General features: G+C 47.2%; 1 protein-coding gene across 4 annotated transcripts in view; it reads right to left on the bottom strand.

Annotated features, from left to right (window-relative positions):
• prkn (parkin RBR E3 ubiquitin protein ligase) overlaps nt 1-24831 on the bottom strand; it is a 1175275-nt gene that overhangs the window by 533557 nt on the left and 616887 nt on the right. For all 4 annotated transcript variants that reach the window (XM_059986467.1, XM_059986469.1, XM_059986470.1 and 1 more), the window contains one exon: nt 6867-6982. In XM_059986467.1, coding sequence (XP_059842450.1) covers nt 6867-6982 — 116 coding nt within the window. The remainder of the gene's footprint in view (nt 1-6866; nt 6983-24831) is intronic.

The following is a 24831-nucleotide window of genomic DNA, read 5'->3' as shown; positions in this document are numbered from 1 at the left end:
GTGATCATGATGGTTGTAGACAGATTCTCCAAGGCCTGCTTTTTTGTAACACTTCCCAAACTACCATCAGCTTCAGTAACAACCAAGCTCATGTTACAGCATATCTTCAGGATTAACAGTTTCCCTCAGGATATTGTCCCCGATCACAGCTCCCAGTTTGCCGCTAGGCTTTGGAAGGCTTTTTGTGAGCTCAATGGGACCTCTGCCAGTCTGCATTCTGGGTTCCATCTGCAGACCAATGGGCAAACAGAATCAATCAAGACCTAGAGAGGACACTCAGGTATCTAGTCTCGGGGAAACCTACAACCTGGACTGACAATCCAATCTGAGTGGAGCTTGCACACAACACACTTCAGCATTTGTCTATCGGGATGTCCCCTTTCAAATGACAATTTTAGTACCGTATTCCACAGTTCACAAAACAAAAAGCAGAGATGGCAGTTCTATTAGTGGACCAACTGGTCCAAAGATGTCACCAGAAATGGGTTAAGGTGAGATAGATAGGTTAAAGCGAGATAGATTTGCGACAACAACAAGACCAGGCCAATGCAAGAGAAGACAGGGACCAGCACTTCTTCCCAGTTGCCAAGTCTGGCTCTCTCCCTATGTGGGCTGAATCCAGAAAACTGGCCCCTCATTTCATCAGTCCCTTCAAAATCCTGTGACGCTTCAAACCAGTTACCCGCATTGTTTGAGGTAAAAGGTGGTACTTCATGGACTGGGAGGGTCATAAAAAACTGGATTCTTTCATTATACATTCTGGACCCTACCCAACAGTACTTTCACCAGTACCATCCTGATTACCCTGAGCCATCAGGAGCCACCGTAGAAAGGGGGATTCTGTCATGGTCCCCTCTGAACGATGCCAGGCATCCACGTTTGGGCACTCTAATTCTCCTGAGTTTGGTTAGCTGTCGCTGTCCCTTAAGACCCAGACTGCCAATTATTGCCTGCCACATTCCCTCATGGATAGTCTGTAATTGAAGGCCTCGTGCTGAGCACACTGTGCTCAATCATAGGAGTTCCATTTCTAGTACCACTGTTTGTGACTTTGCCTTTGTCGTTTATTTTGGGTCTGAGTATATTCTAGCTCTTACTCTGCACTTGGGTTCACCACCATCCACAGCTTTCTTGTTACAGTAGGTGTAGAATCCCTTGGGATTCTCTTTAATCTAGTTGCCATGGGCTTCCATGGTACCCTCTGCTCTCCTAATTCCCCCCTTGGGTTTTTTTACTAGCTTCTTTATAATCCTCAAGGCTTTTGTTTATATTTGCCTTCAAATATATGTCTGAACAATGTATGTGCAGACAATATACAGTATGTTTACACCCCACAAAGGTTTTTGATGCTGACACAGGTCAGAGTGAAGGGTGGGGGATAGGGAGGTGAGGCATAAAAACAATTCACACCACTAACATCTCTCTGTAAGACTCACTATCTAACGTCACAACTCAAGAATAAGAAACATTCTGACAAGTTCTCTTGCATATTTATCAATCTGGTAAATTGAACATGAGAGTGAAGTTAAGTTTAACCCTTAATAAATTAATGATAATTTGTTATTAGGTGAACTGACTGAAGGTCAGTGGGATTTAATATAATACAGAATCTGTTTAACTTCTTAAGGACATCAGCTCCGCCTGGTAAAAACAAAGTTATGAACCTCTAAAGCCTAAAGAAGACGCATAAAATAATGCACGTAGTGGCATATGTCGTGGAAATTGGCAGAAAAAGAACAAAGAAAGATAATAAAAATAAATTGCAAACTGTTGCATAAAGGGAAAATGAAAAAAAATAATATAGAGAAGGTTGACATTTCCCCCGCCTTTGTGCGGGAAAATAAAATTCTTTGTTGTTAGAATTGCCATGGCTGAAATCCTCTCCTAACAATGGATGCAATTAAGTTTGTAACCTTGGAGATTAGCTGGTTTTGTTACTTATCCAGACTACTGTACATTCTTTGTGTCATCAGTGGAGCAAGCAGCTACGAAACACAGCATTGTGCATGATTCCTTGGTTCTGTTACAGCAGCTCATGAAGACTAAATTCAGCCTGGTTTTGAAGTAAATCCATCTTGAATTGCTGCAGGGCAGCAAAGAATACCAATTCCACTGGAATCAATGTCACTGCTTCATCTGCTCTCAAACACTGCAGCTAGAAAAGATTGATGCAATGTGTCTTATTTAGGCTGAGCATTTCTTCCCCAAGTATCTAGGACCTCATCTGCATTAGTGCCAGTATAATTCAATCAGTCAATTCAATGGAACACTTACTTTATCTTTTTTGGCAAGGAGAAACACTTTGGTTTGAAATGATTGTCACCACATGAAAAATATGCACATTTGTTCCTGAATGACATCAGAAACATTGCAGCACCTCTTTTTAATTTTTATGATGCAGCACAATTGAGGCTCTCCTTTGCTCAGGGTCAGCCATGGAAATTGTATCTCAGCTGTGTACATATCACACAAGCCTGGGCAGTAGTACAATATGGTGAGGAAATTGTTGCCCATGTAGCAGACTCCCCCTCACCACGCAGCTGATGACTCCAAAGGAACGGCAGAGACCGATACAGATTTGCACCATCACAGGAGTTGTCAGTTAGCATTGAACTCAACATAGGACTGCCTTAGGGACTCCAGCAATTCACACCACTGCAGCATAATTTGCACTACTAGTCACCAAATTCTTAATGATGAATCTGAGTGCTTTATTAGTGAGCTGCATAATTATTTAACCCATTAATGAAGCAGCTTGCCAATGCCAAAAACGTCATTAGAGCAGTTAAAGGATAGAAGTATTCTGCCATGAGAGGTGCTGGGCACAGTGCACTTTCCTAATAAAATCCTCATGGCACTTATAGTCTCAGTGATGTAGAATATGTTGACATGTATGGCGTGGCCAAGTAGATAAAAATATTGTGGTGAAAGCAGCAAGCCTGGGAGCCTGCACTGTTGGTGTGGAGAATGCCTGCAAGTGGAAGGCTACTTCTGGGCTAAAAACCATGCACAGACATAAGACAACAGAAGCAGCACTTAAGAACATGGAGTTACATTTACAGGGTTCCAGTAGGTTTAAGAGGGCCATTAATACTTTGCTAAATGACCACATATAATCAGAACAGGAAACTATTAAGCAATCTTAGTCTAGTTAGATTTTAACTGCTTTCTGAAATCTCTAGCTGCAGGTAGGATGAGAAACAGAACACAATTATTTAGAACCAAATTTCCGTATTAAATGACTGAAAATCAACATTATGACCATTACAGGATAAAGTCACGTCAATGTTGAAGCTTGTCCAATCAAGAAAATTCTTGGAAGTTTGGATCTCAGTAGAAAACTATTAACAAACATATTGAATGGACACAATTTATGAACCTATGCATCTGCAGAATCAGGGCTGAGAGGTAAGCCGTGGACACCCAAGAAACCGTCGCACAGAAAGTCCAATGGCCAGGGGTACCAACCAGCGGAGATCATACAGTTATACAGTTGGCCGGAACCCAGTGGAAACTAGACAACCAACCAATCAGAACAACGGGTCAGACCAATAGAAACACAAGCACTCAGGTGAAACAACACTCTATTGCACACTGATGATGTCACCTCGACCAATGACAAAATGTTTGCAACCTCCAGACTCAGTGAATAATCCTACAACAGGGTAATAATTGTTTCAAAACCTGGTGGTGAAACTTGAGACTATTGTACCTTCTTCCTGATGACCACTCTCTTCTCACTGTGGTCATCTACGCAGAGCGTTATAGTAGAGACTGTGGGGGTCCCTGATGATGGATGCCGTTTTTCTACTATAACACTCTGCGTAGATGGGCACAATGAAGGGGGTGGCAGTATCCACTACTCTTTTTTTTGGATTTTATGTTCAACGGCATTGGTGTTTCCATACCTGGCTGTAATGCAGCCAATTATTATACTCTCCACCATGCATTTATAGAAGTTTGTCAAGGTTTTAGATGTCATGCCAAATCTTAGCAAACTCCTAAGAAAGTAGAGGCATGTTGTGCTTTCTTTGTAATGGTACTTATGTGCTGGGCTCAGGACAGGTCCTCCAAAATGATAACACAGAGGAATTTAAAGTTGCTGATCCTCTCCAATCCTCAGATGCGGACTGGCTCATGGGCCTCTGGTTTCCTCCTCCTGAAGTCAATAACCAACTCCTTGGTCTTGTTGTTCTTGAGTAAGAGGTTGCTGTGGGACCATTCAACCAGATTTCAGTCTCCACTTCCTGACTATAATAATCCCCTGCTCCTTGAATTAATGGTCAGATTAGGGTGTAGAAATAGGGATGCAGAGTAGTTGAGGTCAGGCCTCCTCTCTGTGCTCCAGCAACATGGACGTGCAACAAAGGACACCCAGAATCTAGGCCTCCATTCCATGCTCGAAGGCCTGAGGCATGGATGGGTGACGAAGTACAACTGTGGATGTCAGGCTGTCCCAGATCAGTGGACCCTGGGATCAGATGTGTATGCGAGCAGGAGGCACGAGAAGGCATGAGGGCCTGTTAGTTAGCAAATCCAGAGTTTGAGCCTAGAGTTTGGGGCCCTGTCATCTGCTAGTCCAAGGATTGATAGTGAAGGTCGAAGCCCGAAAGTCAGTCAAAAGGTGTGTAAGTTGAAGCCTAATGGCCAAAGCCTGACCACTACAGATGGGAGACCGGAGGCCTGTCCTGGAATAGGAGAATGGTCTGTGTGTGTGTGTGTGTATGGTGGGAGGGGGAAAAGGGTTGTGATTTCCTGTTGTTTTTTTGCTTGTTCAGTTCTGTGTTGGTCTGCTGAGCTTTGTTGGCATGTTATGTTGGCATCAGAGTATGTGTCAACACTTATGGGTCCTCAGAACATTCTTAGGTGTGTTAGTTGTTAATGCAAATGACTCATTTCACTGTACATTTCCATGTACCAGTGATAAATGAATCTGAATCTACTGCTGTCCTTCCACTTTGACGTGGATCAATCCTCTGAAATACCCCTACAAATATTTCAGACTCCTCTACTCTGTTCACAGGAGTTCTTGCTTCTCCGTAACCTCAAGTGGCAGCTTCCCTATATCACCACGGTCAAGTACATTCCTCAGTCTCCAACCCTCTGCCCAATTTAAATGGCAGGCTTCAGTCTTCCTCAACCCAACCTTGACGTACTTAACCTATTTCCACTGAACCAATTTTCCCCTCTCCAACCCATAGTGACAGTCCTCAATCTTCTTCCCCATCTCAATCTCGATGATGAGAAGATATCAAATAAAATTACTCTGCTAATGAAGGAGGTAAGGTAAGGAGAAATGGAAGGGTGTAAATTTCCAAGTCAAAGTTCAGATAAAAAAATGAGTAGTCCATGGACAGGCATTAACTATATCAATATAATTTAATACAAACTTCAGATCTGATTGCACTACCTGTCCAAAACCTATTTTGATGTTAGTTCTTTTGCCATGATTTCACATCAAATATTTAAGTTATAGTTTTCCTTGGAATGAGTTGACTAGCGAGGCAATGCATACAAATGTAAGAATATTCTAGTGTGCAAATTACTTTTTGAGCATGAGGTGACCCTTTAAGTGACATTGGAACCTATCTCCAAGATTTGCTGGTGGACTGAAGAATTAGCATGTCAGGTGCTGGGTCTGACTATTATCTGAAAGTGTTTATTACGAAGCTGGCTTCTGTCAATAGCACTGCAGGCCACTCTGTCAGGTGGGCTCCAGGCATCTTGTGAGTAGTATTCCAAATGACCATTTTCCTCCTGAAAATCAATGCTAAGAATCATACAATGATCAACCATACAGTAAACTACAACTAAAAGTGAACACATTACAAGTTGGGGGCTTTCAGTTTTTAATTTAAACAATAAAATTGAAAAGCATCTTGAAAAAGGAAATATGTAACCTAAAAATGAAATAATTATTTGCATGAAAAACAGAAATTCAAAGTCGTGCAAACTTAATCAGACATTAATTGATGTCAACACTGACATATGCAGGAGACAACACTGAAGTATTTCCATCTATTTTCAACGCATATGCCAATAGCAGTATTTAAAATTGAGAATTTTGTTTTAATCATTGGCTCCATTTGCAGGAAAATAAATTCAATGCATAGTGCAGTATATGAAGATCAATGAGAGAAACAGACAAACGATGACATAAATCTTAAATTTTTGTACTAATTGGGATGGGTGGCTCTCTGGAGAAGTTTGCACTTAATTTGTTTTAGATGTAAATGCAAAGCAAAAGACAGAAAAAGAGTAACCCCTGTAAAAATATTATTAAAGGAATCCGTAAAGGGTATCTTTCCTTAGAAATACACAAGGTATTAAATAAATTGCCTGAAGTCAGTACTAATTTTTGAAATATTGTGTCACAAGGGGATGCATGTCATCAATGGGTAAATTTAGATTCTGCTGCGAATCTACAAAATACAATCAAGGCATAACTTCACACATTTAGAATGAAATAATGCTTAGATGCCTAGCTTATTGCCTTCCTTCTCTGTTAATTTATGAACAAACAATCATTAAGCACCAAAGAATGTAACAGACCCATCACATTAGTGGTGCAACTTTGAAAAAAGACATCCAATTATTCACTACTCTTCCTCCACAACCTTACAAACTTCCTCTTTTCAAGCTATGCCTATAATTTCCAACTGATATCATCACCAAATCTGTTGCCATCATCTTTCTGATCATAAGAACTGGATTCATAATAGAAATGTCCTTAACCTTCTGGTTCTTTGGCCAATTATCTTAAATCTTTTTACTCTAGTCACTAAGTCCCCGCTATTTGAAACCATCTCCACATTTACCAAAGCTTTTCATCATCAACAAAGCCCATAAGTAAATATCATACTTACACAGTGTCAGTACAGGTTATACAGGGGACATTTTGCCTGTTGGGAGTAATTAAGTTCAAAATCACTGAAGTGTCACTCTCAGAGGTTGGATGCTTTCCACATTTGAAATAAAACTCCTGCAAAAGGTAAACACAGATTATAAGGAAAATTCCAATAAATATGTATATTTATCTTATTTGCTAATGGTTCAGTGATTGGAATCCATCAGTCATTTCAAATTTTCCATCTGTGTATTATCAATTACTCTAATTTGATAAGAATACATTGTAATGTTTGTCTTAAAAATGTCAGAATGATGGTGCACACGCTATACGTGCAAGACAATGAACAGCTGATCTACACAGGTTATTTTCATTACAATTCTCCCTTCTCTGCTTCCTCTTTAACTCTGAAAGAACAGACCATCCAGTTCATCTGGAAAAATGCCCCATCGCCAGACCTCACCTGGCTGGCAGTGAAAGGCCCTCCCAGTCAGATCCCTCCTGTACGCCCGGAACGTTGTCTCCACACCTTGCTGCCCACAGAAGGCCTGCAGTGAGGAGAAGTCAGTGACCCACCTCTTTGTACAGTGTGAGTTCGTGGAAAAGGTGTGGAGGAGGATGGAAGGGACAGTGTCGAGGTTCATCCCCAGCAACTGCGTGACAGAGGACTCTCTGATCTACGGGCTGTTCCCAGGGACGCACATGGAGACCAACATCCAGTGCTGCTGGCAGATCATCAACTCAGTGAAAGACGCTCTTTAGTCGGCCCGAAACTTGATGGTCTACCAGCACATGGAGATGTCCGTGAGGGAATGCTGCCCACTGGCACATTCTCGCCTGCAGGATTACATGCTGAGGGACGCACTCAAACTTGGTACAGCCACTGCAAGGGCCCAGTGGGGAATACCACAGTTTAAAGTTCTTCTCCTGCGGTAGTGGGAGGGTCAGGGTGGTGGAGAGTATACCCCTCAACAATGATATTTAAAGATGAACAAAAGTAGTTCCACGCAAGTGGCTGAGGGTGTGGAAATGTATAGAATGTAGAGGAAATGTCTGTAACGGATTGAAAGTCATTGAATGGTTCATTGTAAATAATTTTATTTTTAAATAAAGTATATTTTGTTTTAAAAAATAACTCTGAAAGACACATTTCTGTTTAAATGTTGGTTGTGATAAAACAACTGCTGACAGCCAAAAACATTATGGAATAACTGCTGAAGGGGCCTGAATTTTGTTTGTATGAGATTGTCTGTCAGGTGATCTTGGCATGCAGATCATTGGTCTCTGAAACCAGGAGCAGTCATAAAAAGATCCACTCTTTATCATTTGGTCTCCAATAGTGAGTGTGGCTAAAATAGGAACTTCGGACATGATGGCAAGGGGAGTCACTCAATGGCACAGTGGGTCAATTCAACATTATACTCGCATGTACAAAATGAAAAATGATTTCTTAGAGATGGAATTAATATGTATAGCCTTCATGCGTGTATGGGGTATATGTTTGTTCACAGATTGTTAATGTGTTAAAGTTGTGATGTATAATTTTATTCTGTGAACAACTGGAATACTTTCCTGAAACATATATGAATACCGTCAACCAGGGTGGTAAAGGTAAAGTTAAAACAAAAGGTCCACTGGAGTTTAAGATAAAAAGCTTGGCTGGGTATATCAATTCCTCTGCAAGTTACCACAAGAAACTGCAGATAGTTGTGGACACAACTCAGCACATCAGAAAAAACCAGCCCACACTCTCATACGTCTCACTACCTCAGTAAAGCAGCAAGCATAATCAAAGACACCATCACACCCCCACCCCCAACCCAAGATATTATCTCTTTCCCTTCAGGCAGAAGATACAAAAGCCTGAAAGCATATATCACCAGGCTCAAGGACAGCTTCAATTCTACTGTTATCAGATTTTCAAATGGACCTCTTATATAAGATAGTGTAGCGCCTCATTTCCTAGCGTATCCGAACCGACTCACAATTAGATAGCCTAGGGGGTTTGCGAGCACAGAGCTTTGGAGTCTCTTCGCCATGGGGGGGCCGGTTGACAGAGGCTTAAAAGTGAGGCTGAAGTTTTCGAATAAAGTTTTTCCTTCGACTGCAGTTACCGACTCCGTGTCGTAATTTTAGCGCTGCTTGTAGCACACCGCTACAATTGGTGACCCCGACGGTCCAAACGATTTTTGGACCAGAAATGACCGACGCCGCCTCTGTTCATGCGGTTTCGTTGAAACTGCCGGGTTTCTGGACACAGCGCCCGGACCTATGGTTCCAGCAAGCCGAAGCCCAATTCCACGTTCGCCGGATCACCTCGGAAGACACCCGCTACTACTACGTGGTGGGCTCCCTCGACCAGGACACAGCTGCCCAGGTCGCGGAGTTCGTACAGTCGCCCCCGGCAGACGGCAAGTACACGGAATTCAAAGCCCTGCTCCTCAGGACTTTCGGACTCTCACGGCGCGAGCGGGCTGCCCGTTTACTGCACCTGGATGGCTTGGGCGACAGACCTCCATCGGCTTTAATGAATGAGATGTTGTCTCTGGCCGAGGGACACACAGGCCTCATGTTTGAGCAGGCATTCCTGGAGCAGCTGCCCGAGGACATACGCCTGCTGCTGTCCGACGCGGATTTCAGTGACCCCCGGAAGGTGGCAGCCCGGGCGGACTTGCTGTGGAACGCCAAAAAGGTGAGCGGGGCGTCCATCGCACAGATCTCCCAGCCACGCTCCCGGCAGCAAACCAGTCCAGGCCCGGCCGCAGAGCCCACTAACCCCCGGCCCAATGACCACTGGTGCTTCTACCACCAGCGGTGGGGCGCAGAAGCCCGCCGTTGCCGCCCGCCCTGCAAGTTCCCGGGAAACGCCAGGGCCAGCCGCCGCTGATGGCTACGGCGGCTGGCCATCGGGATAGCCTCCTGTATGTGTGGGATAGAAGGTCGGGACGCCGGTTTTTGGTCGATACTGGGGCTGAGATCAGCGTTTTTACCTCCAACGAGTTACGACACCCGCAGCAGGGCACCGGGTCCCCCCCTGAGGGCCGTGAATGGCAGCACAGTAAGGACCTATGGCACCCGTCAGGTGCAGCTACTGTTCGGCCCCAGCCAGTTCACGTGGGACTTCACACTGGCCGCCGTAGCCCAACCGCTTCTGGGTGCGGATTTTTTGCGAGCTCACAGCCTGCTGGTTGACCTGCCCAGGAAGAGACTGGTCCACGCCGAGACCTTTCAGACGTTCTCCCTGGGCGCGGCCCAGTTGCCAGCCCCTCACCTCGGCTCCATCACGCTGTCCGACAACGATTTCACCAGGGTCCTGGCGGAGTTCCCATCGGTTCTGGCACCGCAGTTCACAGCAGCCATGCCCAGGCACGGCGTACAGCACCACATCCCGACACAGGGATCACCCCTCCATGCCCGTGCTCGGCGGCTTCCCCCGGACAAGCTCCGACTGGCGAAGGAGGAGTTCCAGAGAATGGAGGAATTGGGGATCATCCGGCGGTCCGACAGCCCCTGGGCTTCCCCCCTGCACATGGTGCCCAAAGCGACGGGGGGCTGGAGACCGTGCGGCGACTACCGCAGGCTGAACGAGGCTACCACACCGGACCGCTACCCTGTGCCGCACATTCAGGACTTTGCGGCAAACCTGCACGGCGCCCGGATCTTCTCCAAGGTCGACCTTGTCCGAGGGTACCATCAAATCCCGATGCATCCTGACGACGTCCCCAAAACGGCTCTCATCACCCCGTTTGGCCTCTTCGAGTTCCTCCGCATGCCGTTCGGCCTGAAGAATGCCGCACAGACGTTCCAGCGGTTAATGGACGCGGTGGGACGGGACCTGGACTTCGCGTTCATCTATTTGGATGACATCCTCATAGCCAGCGGCAGTCGTCAGGAGCATCTGTCCCACCTCCGTCAACTCTGCGCCCGACTGAGTGAGTACGGTCTTACAATCAACCCTGCCAAATGCCAGTTCGGACTTGATACCATTGACTTCCTGGGCCACAGGATTACTAAAGACGGGGCAACCCCTCTGCCCGCTAAGGTAGATGCGGTCCGCCACTTTCCCCGACCCACCACGATCAAAGGCCTTCAGGAATTCGTAGGTATGGTCAATTTCTACCGCCGCTTCCTCCCTTCAGCTGCCCGGATCATGCGCCCCCTGTTCGCCCTGATGTCGGGTCCGAGCAAGAACATTACCTGGGACGAGGAGTCCGCCGCCGCTTTCGTTCAAACGAAGGAAGCTTTGGCTGACGCCGCAATGCTAGTACATCCCAGAATGGACACCCCTACCGCCCTCACAGTGGACGCATCAAACACGGCAGTCGGTGGGGTGCTGGAGCAGCTCATCGCAGGTCGCTGGCAACCCCTGGCGTTTTTCAGCAAACACCTGCGGCCACCCGAGCTCAAGTACAGTGCTTTTGACCGGGAACTGTTGGCGCTCTACCTGGCAATCCGGCATTTCAGGTACTTCCTAGAAGGTCGGCCCTTCACCGCGTTCACGGACCACAAACCGCTTACCTTTGCGTTTACGAAAGCATCCGACCCCTGGTCATCCCGCCAGCAACGCCACCTGTCCTACATCTCTGAATACACAACGGATGTCCGGCACGTCTCGGGTAAGGACAATGTCGTGGCGGATGCGCTCTCTCGCCCTACCGTTCATGCCCTTTCCCAAGGGGTAGACTTTGAGGCACTGGCAGAGGCACAGCAGGTAGATGCGGAGATTCCGAGTTACAGGACTGCAGTCTCTGGTTTGCAGCTCCAGGACTTCCCCGTGGGCCCAGGTGAGAGGACCCTACTCTGTGACGTCGCCACCGGCCAGCCCCGTCCGGTCGTCCCCGCAGCCTGGCGGCGACGTGTTTTCGACTCCATTCATAACTTGGCGCATCCCTCCATCCGGACAACTGTCCGGCTGGTTTCCAGCAGGTTCGTTTGGCACGGTCTCCGCAAACAGGTCAGTGAATGGGCCAGAACGTGCATGCACTGCCAGACGGCCAAGGTTCAGCGGCACACCAAAGCCCCACCGCAGCAGTTCCATCCCGCCCACCGGCGTTTCGACCACATTCATGTGGATATCGTGGGCCCCCTGCCAGTGTCGCGCGGAGCGCGTTACCTCCTGACTATCGTGGACCGGTTCACAAGATGGCCAGAGGCGGTCCCGCTCACCGACACCACCTCCAAATCTTGCGCCCGAGCCCTGCTCGCCACCTGGATATCCCGCTTTGGTGTACCAGCCCACATTACCTCCGACAGAGGCGCCCAGTTCACCTCCAGCCTGTGGTCAGCTATGGCCAGCCTTTTGGGGACTCAGCTGCACCACACCACTGCCTACCACCCACAGTCGAACGGGCTAGTGGAGCGTTTCCACCGTCACCTGAAGTCGGCCCTCATGGCCCGCCTGCGAGGAGCCAACTGGGCGGACGAGCTTCCCTGGGTCCTTCTCGGCATCCGCACAGCGCCCAAGGACGACATGCACGCCTCGTCGGCCGAGTTGGTATACGGCGCGCCCCTGGCCGTCCCCGGGGAGTTCCTACCAGCCCCGAGGGGGCAAGAGGAAGAACCCGCTGCAGTCCTGGGCAGACTTCGCGAGAAGCTCGGTAACCTGGCCCCCATACCCACTTCACAGCATGGGCGGCACCCGACCTGCGTACCCAAAGACCTACGGAACTGTAAGTTTGTGTTTGTACGAAGGGGCGGGCATCGGCCACCGCTGCAGCGGCCATACGAGGGGCCGTTTACGGTGCTCCGGAACAACAGGTCCACGTTCGTGCTGGACGTTGGGGGGAAGGAGGAGGTTTTCACGGTGGACCGCCTCAAGCCGGCCCATGTGGACCTGGCGCAACCGGCCGAGTTTCCGGCGCCTCGGCGCAGAGGCCGACCTCCCAAGCAGGTTCTGGCCCAGGCTGTGGACATTGGGGGGTGTATCGCCGGTTCTGGGGGGGGGTTATGTAGCGCCTCATTTCCTAGCGTATCCGAACCGACTCACAATTAGATAGCCTACGGGGGTTTGCGAGCACAGAGCTTTGGAGCCTCTTCGCCATGGGGGGGCCGGTTGACAGAGGCTTAAAAGTGAGGCTGAAGTTTTCGAATAAAGTTTTTCCTTCGACTGCAGTTACCGACTCCGTGTCGTAATTTTAGCGCTGCTTGTAGCACACCGCTACAATAGGGTCTTGGCCTCACAATCCAGCTCGTTGTGATCTTGGACTTTATTGTTTGTTGCGCTGCACTTTTTCATTGATTTACACTTTGAATTATTACTGTTTTATCTAATTCTAGCTCAACATACTGTGTAATGATTACACCTGTATGAACAGTATGTAAAACAAGCTTTTCACAAAATCTTGGTACATGACAAAAATAAACTAATACCAATGCTTCTTGGCACTAACATGTGTCTCTTTTCAAATTAATTTCTTTGGATCATCTGAACAGCATAGAGAGACATACATGCTTTCAGCAATCCTGCATTTACTTCTGTCTTAACAGTATGATGATCCCTTTCACTTGGATTGTTAATAATATACAATTTGATCAGGCAATATACAATTTACATTGGAACTCATCAATGTAAACCTTCTGTTGGAGAATTGAAAATGACAACTGTGGTAACTTCTACCTTACAAAAAGACCACTCAACAACTTGATGGCCAAAAGAGCATCTTTATCTGGGACGGGAAATGATATTTACAATACAGAGGCTTCCAGGTACCTTGTGCGGTATGGGTGGAGGAACTATATTCAATGCTTACTGGGAGTAAAAAGAGCGGAAGTAAAGACCCCGCCAACTCCGGATCCTGCCTCTTGCTACCAACAGCTTTCCTACGAGTATTAACTTACTTTTAATAATACTCACATTACAACACTCTCCCACTTTAAAATTCAACATTCCCCAAATATAGAAGAACTGGGAAATAAAAATAGTGGTATTGTAGAGGTGTGCTACACACAGCGCTGAAATAACGACACGCAGTCGGTGAGCTGCAGTTGCAAAAGAGGTTTATTCAAACTTCGTGGCCTCGCTTTAAAGCCTTCCTGTTCCCGCCCTCCCTGGGAATTGGAATTGCGTATTCACAGTCCCGTCCCACGCGTGGGCTTTTCCCCTTGCTGGTGAAGCAGACTTGGCGCCCTCTTTGGGACCGGCCTCAATGCCGGTGCGCGCCACTTTGTGAGCTGGTTCGAGTGCGCTGGGAAGTGGGTCGCCACATAACCCCCACCCAGAACCGGGGATACACCCCCCAATGTCCTCAGTCTGGGTCGGACTCTGTTTGGGAGGTCTGTCTCAGCGCCACGGTGCCTGAATCTCGACCGGCAGCGCCAAATCCACATGGGCCGTTTTGAGTCGGTCCACTGTGAAAACCCCTCTTTCCCCCCAATGTCCAGCATGAATGTGGACCCGTTGTTTCTGATCACCGTAAACGGCCCCTCATAGGGCCGCTGTACTGGTGCCCGATGTCCGCCCCGTCGTACAAAAATGAACTTACAGTTTTGCAGGGATTTGGGTACGCAGGTCGGGCTCTGCCCATGCTGTGAAGTGGGTATGGGGGCCAGGTTACCGAGCCTCTCGCGTAGTCTGCCCAGGACTGCTGCGTGTTCTTCCTCTTGCCCCCTTGGGGCTGGTATGAACACACCTGGGACTACCAGGGGTGCGCCATACACCAACTCGGCCGACGAGGTGTGCAGATCCTCTTTGAGCACTGTGCGTATTCCAAGCAGGACCCAGGGAAGCTCATTCACCCAGTTAGGCCCTTTGAGGCGGGCCATGAGAGCCAACTTCAGGTGACGGTGGAAACACTCTACTAGTCCGTTCGACTGTGGGTGGTAGGCAGTTGTGTGGTGCAGCTGTGTCCCCAAAAGGCTGGCCATAGCTGACCACAGGCTGGAGGTGAACTGGGCACCTCTATCGGAGGTAATGTGGGCCAGTACACCAAAGCGAGATACCCAGTTGGCGATCAGTGCCCGGGTGCAAGATTCGGAGGTGGTGTCAGTGAGCGGGACTGCCTCTGGCCATCTTGCGAACCAGTCCACGATAGGGAGGAGGTGCCGCGCTCCGCGCGACACTGGCAGGGGCCCACGATATCCACATGAATGTGGTCGAAACGCCGGCGGGTGGGGTGGAACTGCTGCGGCAGGGCTTTGGTGTGCCACTGCACCTTGGCTGTTTGGCAGTGCATGCACGTTTTGGCCCATTCACTGACCTGCTTGCAGAGTCCGTGCCAAACGAACCTGTTCTTTCTTTCTTTTTCAATCTTTTTATTAAATTTCATATATAAAAAAAAACAACACATAATAATGAATAGATTACAGATTCAATAAACTTGAGATTACATTAGTAATAGGATAATAATATCCTATTAAAACATCCATCAACAAAAGGTACATAAATCAATCAAGTCTATATAAATATATATGAAAAAAAAACAAAAATAATCATCGAAAAAAGAAAAAAAAATTGAAATTATATATGAGAAAAAATATATATTGAAAAAAAATACTAAACTAAAACTAACATGGGCAATAATAGTACTTTATAAATATATGAAGGTGTCAAGAAAAGAACTCCGGAACTCCATACCTGAACAAGGATAAGTAGAGAAAAGGATCTGAAATAGGCCAAATTAATTCATATGAAAGTGTCGAATAAATGGTCCCCAGGTTTCTTCAAATTTAATTGAAGAATCAAAGATAGTGCTTCTGATTTTTTCCAAACTCAAATAAGAAGTAGTTTGGGAGAACCACTGAAATGTAGTAGGAGGATTTACTTCTTTCCAGTTTTGTAATATAGACCTTCTGGCAATTAATGTTACAAAGGCAATCATTCGTCTGATTGAAGGGGAAAGCTGATTGCCATCTTCATTTGGTATACTGAAAATTGCAGTAATAAAATGGGGTTGTAAATCGATATTCCATACTGAGGAAATGACATCAAAAATGTCCTTCCAATAGTTATGTAAAGTGGGACATGTCCAAAACATGTGAGTCAATGAAGCCACTTCTAAGTGACATCTGTCACATTGAGGATTAATATGCGAATAAAATCGGGCAAGCTTATCTTTAGACATATAAGCTCTATGTACAATTTTAAATTGTATTAAAGCATGTTTAGCACAAATAGAGGAGGAATTAACCATTTGTAAAATTTTTTCCCATTTATCTGTTGATATATTACATCGAAGTTCTTTTTCCCATTCTTGTCTAATTCTATCCGATATTTCTGGCTGTATCTTCATAATCATGTTATAAATAAAAGCTACTAATCCCTTCTGACAAGGATTAAAAGTAAAAATCAAATCTGAAAAATCCGATGGAGTTGAATTAGGAAAAGATGGAAGAATTTTATGTAAGAAATTTCTAATTTGTAAGTATCTAAAAAAATTAGATTTAGGTAATTCAAATTTGTTGGATAGTTGATCAAAAGACATCAAAGTACCTTCAAAAAAAAGATCACGAAAACATTTTATACCTTTCCTTTTCCATATACTAAAAGCTTGATCTGTCAATGAAGGTTTAAAAAAAAAATTACATAAAATAGGGCTGTCCAGAGCAAAGTTTTTCAGATTAAAGAATTTGCGAAATTGAAACCAAATTCGTAGTGTATGTTTAACAACAGGGTTAGATATCTGTTTATTGAATTTGGCTAAATCAATAGGAAGAAAAGAACCAAGAACGGAAAATATAGAATATCCCTTAACCTCACTACATTCCAAATTTACCCACTGTGGGCACACAGGTGAATCCAAATCTAGTTTCCAGTACATTAGGTTACGAATATTATTCGCCCAATAATAAAATCTAAAGTTAGGTAAAGCTAGACCACCATCTTTTTTAGACTTTTGTAATTGCCTTTTGCTTAACCTAGGATTTTTATTTTGCCACACAAATGAGGAAATTTTTGAATCAATATTATCAAAAAAAGATTTAGGAATAAAAATTGGTAAAGCTTGGAATAAATATAAAAATTTCGGTAAAATCATCATTTTAATAGCATTAATCCGACCAACTAATGATAAAAATAAGGGAGACCATCTTGTAGTAAGTTGCTGAATTTGATGAAGCATAGGTAAAAAATTCAGTCCAAATAAATCTTTATATTTCTTGGTGATTTTTATACCTAAATAGATAAAGTTATCAGTAACAACTTTAAATGGCATCCTATCACTCAATAAAGTTTGCGCGTTTAAAGGGAATAACTCACTCTTATCTAAGTTTAACTTATAACCAGAAACGAACCTGTTGGCTACCATCTGGACGGTTGACCTGATGGAGGGGTGCGCTAAGTTGTGAATGGAGTCGAAAACGCGTCGCCGCCAGGCTGCCAGGACGACGGGGTGGGGTTGGCTGGTGGCGACGTCACAGAGTAGGGTCCTCTCACCTGGGCCTATGGGGAGGTCCTGGAGCTGCAAACTGGAGACTGCGGTTCTGTAACTAGTGATCTCCTCATCTGCCTGCTGCGCCTCTGCCAGCGCTCCATAGTCTACCCCCTGGGACAGGGCTTGGATGGTAGGGCGGGAGAGGGCGTCCACCACGACATTGTCCTTTCCCGAGACATGCCGGACATCCGTCATGTATTCGGAGATGTAGGACGGATGTCGCTGCTGGTGGGACGACCAGGGGTCAGATGCTTTCGCGAATGCAAAGGTAAGCGGTTTGTGGTCCGTGAATGCGGTGAAGGGCCTACCTTCTAAGAAGTACCTGAAACGCCGGATTGCCAGGTATAGCACCAATAGTTCCCAGTCGAAAGCACTGTATTTGAGTTCAGGTGGTCGCGGGTGTTTGCTGAAAAACGCCAGGGGTTGCCAGCGACCCTCGATGAGTAGTTCCAGCACTCCACCGACTGCCATGTTAGATGTGTCCACTGTGAGGGCGGTAGGGACGTCCGTTCTGGGGTGAACTAGCATCGCGGCACTTGCCAAGGCTTCTTTGGTTTTAATGAATGCGGCGGCGGATTCCTCATCCCAGGTAATGTCCTTGCCCTTACCCGACATCAGGGCGAACAGGCATGATTCGGGCAGCTGAAGGGAGGAAATGGTGGTAGAAATTTACCATACCCATGAATTCCTGAAGGCCTTTGATTGTGTTGAGTCAGGGGAAACGGCAGACCGTGTCTACCTTGGCGGGCAGAGGGGTTGCCCAGTCTTTAGTAATCCTGTGGTCCAGGAAATCGATGGTGTCGAGCCCAAACTGGCATTTGGCCAGGTTGATTGTCAGGCCGTATTTACTCAGTCGGGCCTAGAGTTGATGGAGGTGGGACAGATGCTCCTGACGACTGCTGCTGCCTATGAGGATGTCGTCCAAATAGATGAAAGCGAAGTCCAGGTCACGTCGCACTGCGTCCATTAACCGCTGGAATGTCTGTGCAGCATTCTTTAGGCCGAACGGCAAACGGAGGAACTCGAAAAGGCCGAACGGGGTGATGAGTGCTGTTTTGGGGACGTCGTCCGGATGCATCGGGATTTGATGGTATTCCTGGACGAGGCCTACCTTGGAGAAGATCCGTGCGCCATGCAGGTTTGCTGCAAAGTCCTGAACAGGGTAGCGGTCCGGTGTTGTAGCCTCGTTCAGCCTGCGGTAGTCGCTGCATGGTCTCCAGCCCCCTGTTGCTTTGGGCACCATGTGCAGGGGGGAGGCCCATGGGCTGTCGGATCGCCATATGATCCCCAATTCCTCCATCCTCTTGAACTCCTCCTTCGCCAGTCGGAGCTTGTCCGGGGGAAACCTTTGAGCATGGGCGTGGAGGGGTGGTCCTTGTATCAGGATGTGGTGCTGTGCACCATGTCTGGGCATGGCTGCCAAGAACTGTGGTGCCAGAATCAATGGGAAATCTGCCAGGACACTGGATGGGTTGGGTAGCGGTTGGGCTACGGTGGCCAGTGTGAAGTCCCACGTGAACCGGCTGGACCCGAACTGTAGCCGCACTGTACGGGTGCCGTAGGTCCTTACAGTGCTGCCGTTCGCGGCCCTCAGGGTGGGACCCGGTTCTCTGTTGTGGGTGTCATAACTCGTCGGAGGTAAGACGCTGATCTCCGCTCCGGTGTCGACCAGAAAGCAGCAACCCTACTGTTGGTCCCAGACATACAGGAGGCTATCCCGATGGCCAACCGCCATAGCCATCACCGGCGGCTGGCCCTTGCGTTTCCCGGGAACTTGCAGGGCGGGCTACAGCAGCGGGCTTCTGTGCCCCACCGCTGGTGGTAGAAGCACCATTATTCATTGGTCTCCTCACCCCTGCCTCTGGGGTTAATGGGCTCTGCAGCCGGGCCTGGTCTGGTTTGCTGCTGGGAGCGTGGCCTGGTGATCTGTGCAACGGACGCCCCACTCTCCTTCTTGGCTTTCCACAGCATGTCCGCCTGGGCCGCCACCTTCCGGGGGTTGCTGAAATCCGTGTTGGACAGCAGCAGGCGTATGTCCTCAGGCAGCTCCAGGAACGCCTGCTCAAACATGAGGCAGGGCTTGTGACCACCGGCCAGGGACAGCATCTCGTTCATCAAAGCCGATGGTGGCCTGTCCCCCAAACCATCCAGATGCAGTAAGTGGGTAGCTTGCTCGCGCCATGAGAGTCTGAAAGTCCTTATGAGCAAGGCTTTGCTGTCCTCCGGGGGCGACTGTATGAACTCCTCAAACTGGGCAGCAGTCTCCTGGTCGAGGGAGCTCACCACGTAGTAGTAAAGTGTGGCATCCGAGGCTATCTGCCGAATGTGGAATTGAGGTTCTGCTTGCTGGAACCATAGGTGAGGTCGCAGCTTCCATAAGCTTGGCAGTTTTAACGAAACTGCATGAACAGATGCGGCATCGTTCATCTCTGGTCCAAATATCGTTTGGGCCGTCGGGGTCACCAATTGTAGCGATGTGCTACACACAGCACTGAAATAACGACACGTAGTCGGTGAGCTGCAGTTGCACAAGAGGTTTATTCAAACTTCGCGGCCTCGCTTTGAAGCCTTCCTGTTCCCACCCTCCCCAGGTGGGAATACTGCGTATTCATAGTCCCATCCCGCGTGCGGGCTTTTCCCCTTGCTGGTGAAGCAGACTTGGCGCCCTCTTTGGGACTGGCCTCAATGCCGGTGTGTGCCACTTTGTAAGCCGGTTCGAGTGCGCTGGGAAGTGGGTTGCCACAGTATCATTAGCAACAGGTTACCAATACAAAAACACCTAAAAAAACATGGCAAATTCAACATTCAATCTAACAACAAAAGAAACTATCCAATCAAAGATTCAGTCTGTCAGGAGGTTTGTGAGGGCGCTGCGATCTATGCACTACCCCCGGTGACCCAGCAGGCGCAGCTGGTGAGGATGTTTTGGGTGCATCTACAGTTGGGGATAAGAGAGGGGTCAGTGTGTCTGCGTGAGAATGTCCATCTTCTTCAGGGGACTCTGCCCCCTCTGCCAGTGTGTCTCCCTCTAGCAAAGTCACTGGTGGACATGCTTCCCCAGTAGTCTGTCTCACCATTGGAAACTCCATGGAACTATCTACCTCTGAGCCGGAATCATGACGCAGGCGCACATGGTCCTGATGCCTGCGGAAAACATGCCCATCAGTCAGCTTAACAACATAGGAGACTGGACCACTCTGCTTAAGAATTACACCAGGTAGCCATTGCTGATTTTTTCTCACATAGACATTGTCATCCGGTTCTAACTGTCTGTCTTGTGCACGTTGATCATGTCCCTCCTTCTGCTTTTCCTGCTTTCTCTCCACATTTGCCTTCATGTCCAGGCGCAGCAGGTCCAATCTTGACTTAGGTCAGCATCTCTGCTGGAGTGCGTGCAGTCATAGTCTGTGGAGTGAGGTGGTATTTAAACAGGAAACGTGTAAGCCGGGTACTAAGAGAGTCCTCTGTTATCCACTTCAGGCCTGGGTGGAAAGGGGCCATCCGAATGTGATGAATGCCATTCTGCCTCATGAACTCACCGAAAAGCTCACTGGTGAATGTTGGCCCATTATCAGTGACCAGAGTGTCAGGCAACCTGTGGACTACAAACAATTGCCTGATTTTGTCTGTGGTTGAGGGGCGGTGATGTTGCTCATGATGTGAGCTTTGATCCATTTGGAATGTGCATCTACCATTACAAGAAACATATGTCCCATAAAGGGGCCAGCAAAGTCCAAATGTAGCCTAGACCAGGGGTAGACTGGCCACTCCCATGGGCGCAAAGGAGCTGGTAGTGGCATGTTCTGATTGGGCTGACATTGCATACATGATTTTACCTTGTTCTTCAGATCCTGATCCATTCTTGGCCACCAGACGTAGGATCTTGCAAGGCTTTTCATTCAAGACACCTCTGGGTGAGTCTCATGAATTTCATCCACAATCTGTAAGCGGCCAGGGGAGGCATGATGACCCTCGCCCCCCAGAAAATGCAACCATCCTGCAGACTCAGTTCGGTCTTGCATTTGGCATAAGGTCTCAGTTCCCCTCCTTCCACAACTCTGGGCCAACCTTGTAAAAGAAAAGTCTTGACTTGAGACAGGACTGGGTCCATTGCTCTCTGTCCATTGATTGATCTGGGTCGCCTTTACAGGTGTCGTGGACAGCCTCTCCAAAGAAAACACAGTCTCTGGAGGCACATATGTGGTAACAGGTGTCTCAGGTAAAGGTAGTCGACTCAGCGCATCGGCATTTGCATTATCCCCACCCGCTCTGTACACGATAGTATACTGGTAGGCTGACAATGTGAGAGCCCAACACTGTATCCTGGCTGAGGATAGCGGTGGGATGCATCTGGTCTCCTTAAAAAGGCTCATCAGTGGTTTATGGTCCATATAAATTGTGAATGCACGTCCATAGAGGTACTGATGAAAACGTTTGACCTCAAAAACAATGGCTAGCTGTGAATATCCCTTCTCAGCAGCCATCAGGTACGTGAAGCAAAACCAATAGGCTTCTCTGAACGGTCCTCCATTACGTGTGAGAGAACTGCCCCGACTCCATAGGGTGAAGCATCGCATGAAAGGGTGATCTCCTTGCCTGGGTCATAGTGAACGAGCAGCTTCGCTGAGTGCAGGAGTTCTTTCATTTCCTTGAAAGCTTCCTCCTGCTCTTCACCCCACCACCACTTAGTGCCATTGTGAAGCAGCTTATACAGCGGGACCAAAACCTTTGAGAGGTCAGGAAGAAACTTGCCATAATAATTCACCATGCCCAAAAATGATCTGGGTTCAGTGACGCTCTTGGGGCTTGGGGCCTCCTTAATAGCTCTCACTTTTTCCTCCACCGGGCAAAGCCCCACAGCTGTAATCTTGTGTCCCAGGTAGGTCACACTCGGAGCCAGGAACACACATTTTCCGTGTTTCAACTGCAGCCCTGCATCTGCGAGTCTCTTCAGCACCTGTCCTAAGTTAGCCAGATGCTCCCCCTCCGTGGCTCCCGTGATCAAAATATCATCAAGATATTGCTACATGTGGAATCCCCTGCAGCAAAGAGTCCATTGTCCTTTGGAAAATGGCAGGGCTACACACCACTCCAAACACCAGATGATTTAAACAGAGAGAGGAGAAATGGGCTAAAAATTCTATATCTGAATACACTAAGTGTCAGAAATAAGGTGGATGAACTTGAAGCTCAGGTGCGAATGGGTAACTATGATGTTGTTCGGATAACGGAGACATGGCTACAGGAAGATCAGACCTGGGAAATGAATGTACAAGGGTATACGGGTATATGTAGGGACAGAAATGTGGGCAGAGGGGGTGGGGTGGCCCTGTTGGTGAGGAATGAGATTCAGTGCTTTGCAAGGGGACACATAGAATCAGGAGAAGTAGAATCTGTGTGGATAGGACTGAGGAACAGTAAGGGCAAAAAGACCCTAATGGGTGTTGTCTACAGGCCACCAAACAGTAGCATGGATATTGGGTGCAAGTTGAATAGGGATGTGGCAAAGGTAATGTTGCAGTAGTTATGGGGGATTTCAACATGCAGGTGAACTGGGAGAATCAGGTTCGTGCTGGACCCCAGGATAGGGAATTTGTAGAGTGCCTATGGGATGCATTCTTGGAACAGCTTGTACGAGAGTCGACCAGGGACAAGGCTATTCTGGATTTAGTGTTATGTAATGAACAGGATTTGATAAGCAATCTTGAAGTAAAGGAGCCATTAGGAGGTAGTGACCATAACATGATAAGTTTTTATCTGCAATTTGAGAAGGATAAGGGCAGATCGGAAGTGTCAGTGTTGCAGTTGAACAAAGGAGACTATGGAGCCATGAGGGAGGAGCTGGCCAAAATTAACTGGATGGATATCCTTGCAGAAAAGACAGTGGAACAGCAATGGCAGGTATTCTTTGGAATAATGCATAAGGTGCAAAATCAGTTCATCCCCTGGAGAAGGAAGGATTCAAAGGGGGGAAAAGGGCCACAGTGGTTGATAAAGGAAGTCAGAGATTGCATAGCATTAAAAAAAAGGAAGTATGACAGAGCTAAGCTGAGTGGGAGGACATATGATTAGGAAATTTTTAAGGAACAACAGAACTTAACTAAAAAGGCAATACGGGGAGAAAAAATGAGGTACGAATGCAAGCTAGCCAGGAATATAAAGGAGGATAGCAAAAGCTTTTTTAGGTATGTGAAGAGAAAGAAGATAGTTAAGAACAATGTTGGGCCCTTGAAGAATGAATTGGGTGAAATTGTTATGGGAAACAGAGAAATGGCAGAAGAATTTAATAAGTACTTTAGATCTGTCTTCACTAGGGAAGACACAAGCAATCTCCCAGATGTATGGATGGGCCAAGGACATATGGTAACAGAGGAAATGAAACAGATTGACATTAGGAAGGAAATGGTGATGAGTCAACGATGGGACTGAAGGCTGACAAATCCCTAGGTCCAGATGGTCTGCATCCTAGGGTACTAAAGGAGGTGACTCTGGAAATTGCAGATGCATTGGTAATCATTTTCCATTGTTCCTTAGATTCAGGATCAGTTCCTGAGGATTGGAGAATGGCTAATGTTATCCCACTTTTTAAGAAAGGAGGGAGGGAGAAAACAGAGAACTATTGACCTGTCAGCCTAACATCAGTAGTGGGGAAGATGCTGGAGTCCATTATTAAAGATGAAATAGTGGCATATCTAGAGAGCAGTGATAGTATCGGGCCGAGCCAGCATGGATTTACCAAGGGTAAATCATGCTTGACTAATCTATTGGAGTTTTTCGAGGATGTAACCAGGAAGTTAGACAAGAGAGATCCTGTGGATGTAGTGTACCTCGATTTTCAGAAGGCATTTGATAAGGTCCTACATAGGAGATTGGTGGGTAAAATCAGAGCTCATGGCATTGGGGGAAGATATTGACATGGATAGAAAACTGGTTGGCAGATAGAAAGCAAAGGGTAACGGTGAATGGGTGTTTCTCGGAATGGCAGGTGGTGACTAGTGGGGTGCCACAGGGCTCAGTATTGGGACCACAGCTGTTTGCGATTTACATCAACGATTTAGATGAAGGCATTGAGAATAACATCAGCAAGTTTGCTGATGATACTAAGCTGGGTGGCAGTGTGACATGTGATGAGGATGTTAGGAGAATTCAGGGTGACTTGGATAGGCTGAATGAGTGAGCAGATACTTGGCAGATGACGTTTGAAGTTATTAAGTGTGAGGTTATCCACTTTGGGAGTAAGAACAGGAAGGCAGATTATTATCTGAACGGTGTAAGGGAGAAATACAAAGAGATCTAGGAGTCCTTGTTCATCAGTCACTGAAGGCGAATGAGCAAATACAGCAGGCAGTGAAGAAGGCTAATGGAATGTTTGCCTTTATTACAAAGGGAATTGAGTACAAGAGCAAGGAAATCCTTTTGCATTTGTACAGGGCCCTGGTGAGACCACACCTGGAGTACTGTGTACAGTTTTGGTCTCCAGGGTTAAGGAAGGGCATCCTGGCTGTAGAGGAAGTGTAGCGTAGATTCACAAGGTTAATTCCTGGGATGTCTGGACTGTCTTACGCAGAAAGGTTAGAGAGACTGGGCTTGTACATGCTGGAATTAAGGAGATTGAGA

This window comes from Hypanus sabinus, chromosome 12 (genome assembly GCF_030144855.1).
Source record: "Hypanus sabinus isolate sHypSab1 chromosome 12, sHypSab1.hap1, whole genome shotgun sequence".
Lineage (NCBI taxonomy): Eukaryota > Metazoa > Chordata > Chondrichthyes > Myliobatiformes > Dasyatidae > Hypanus > Hypanus sabinus.
This window is presented reverse-complemented; position numbering and strand designations above follow the sequence as displayed.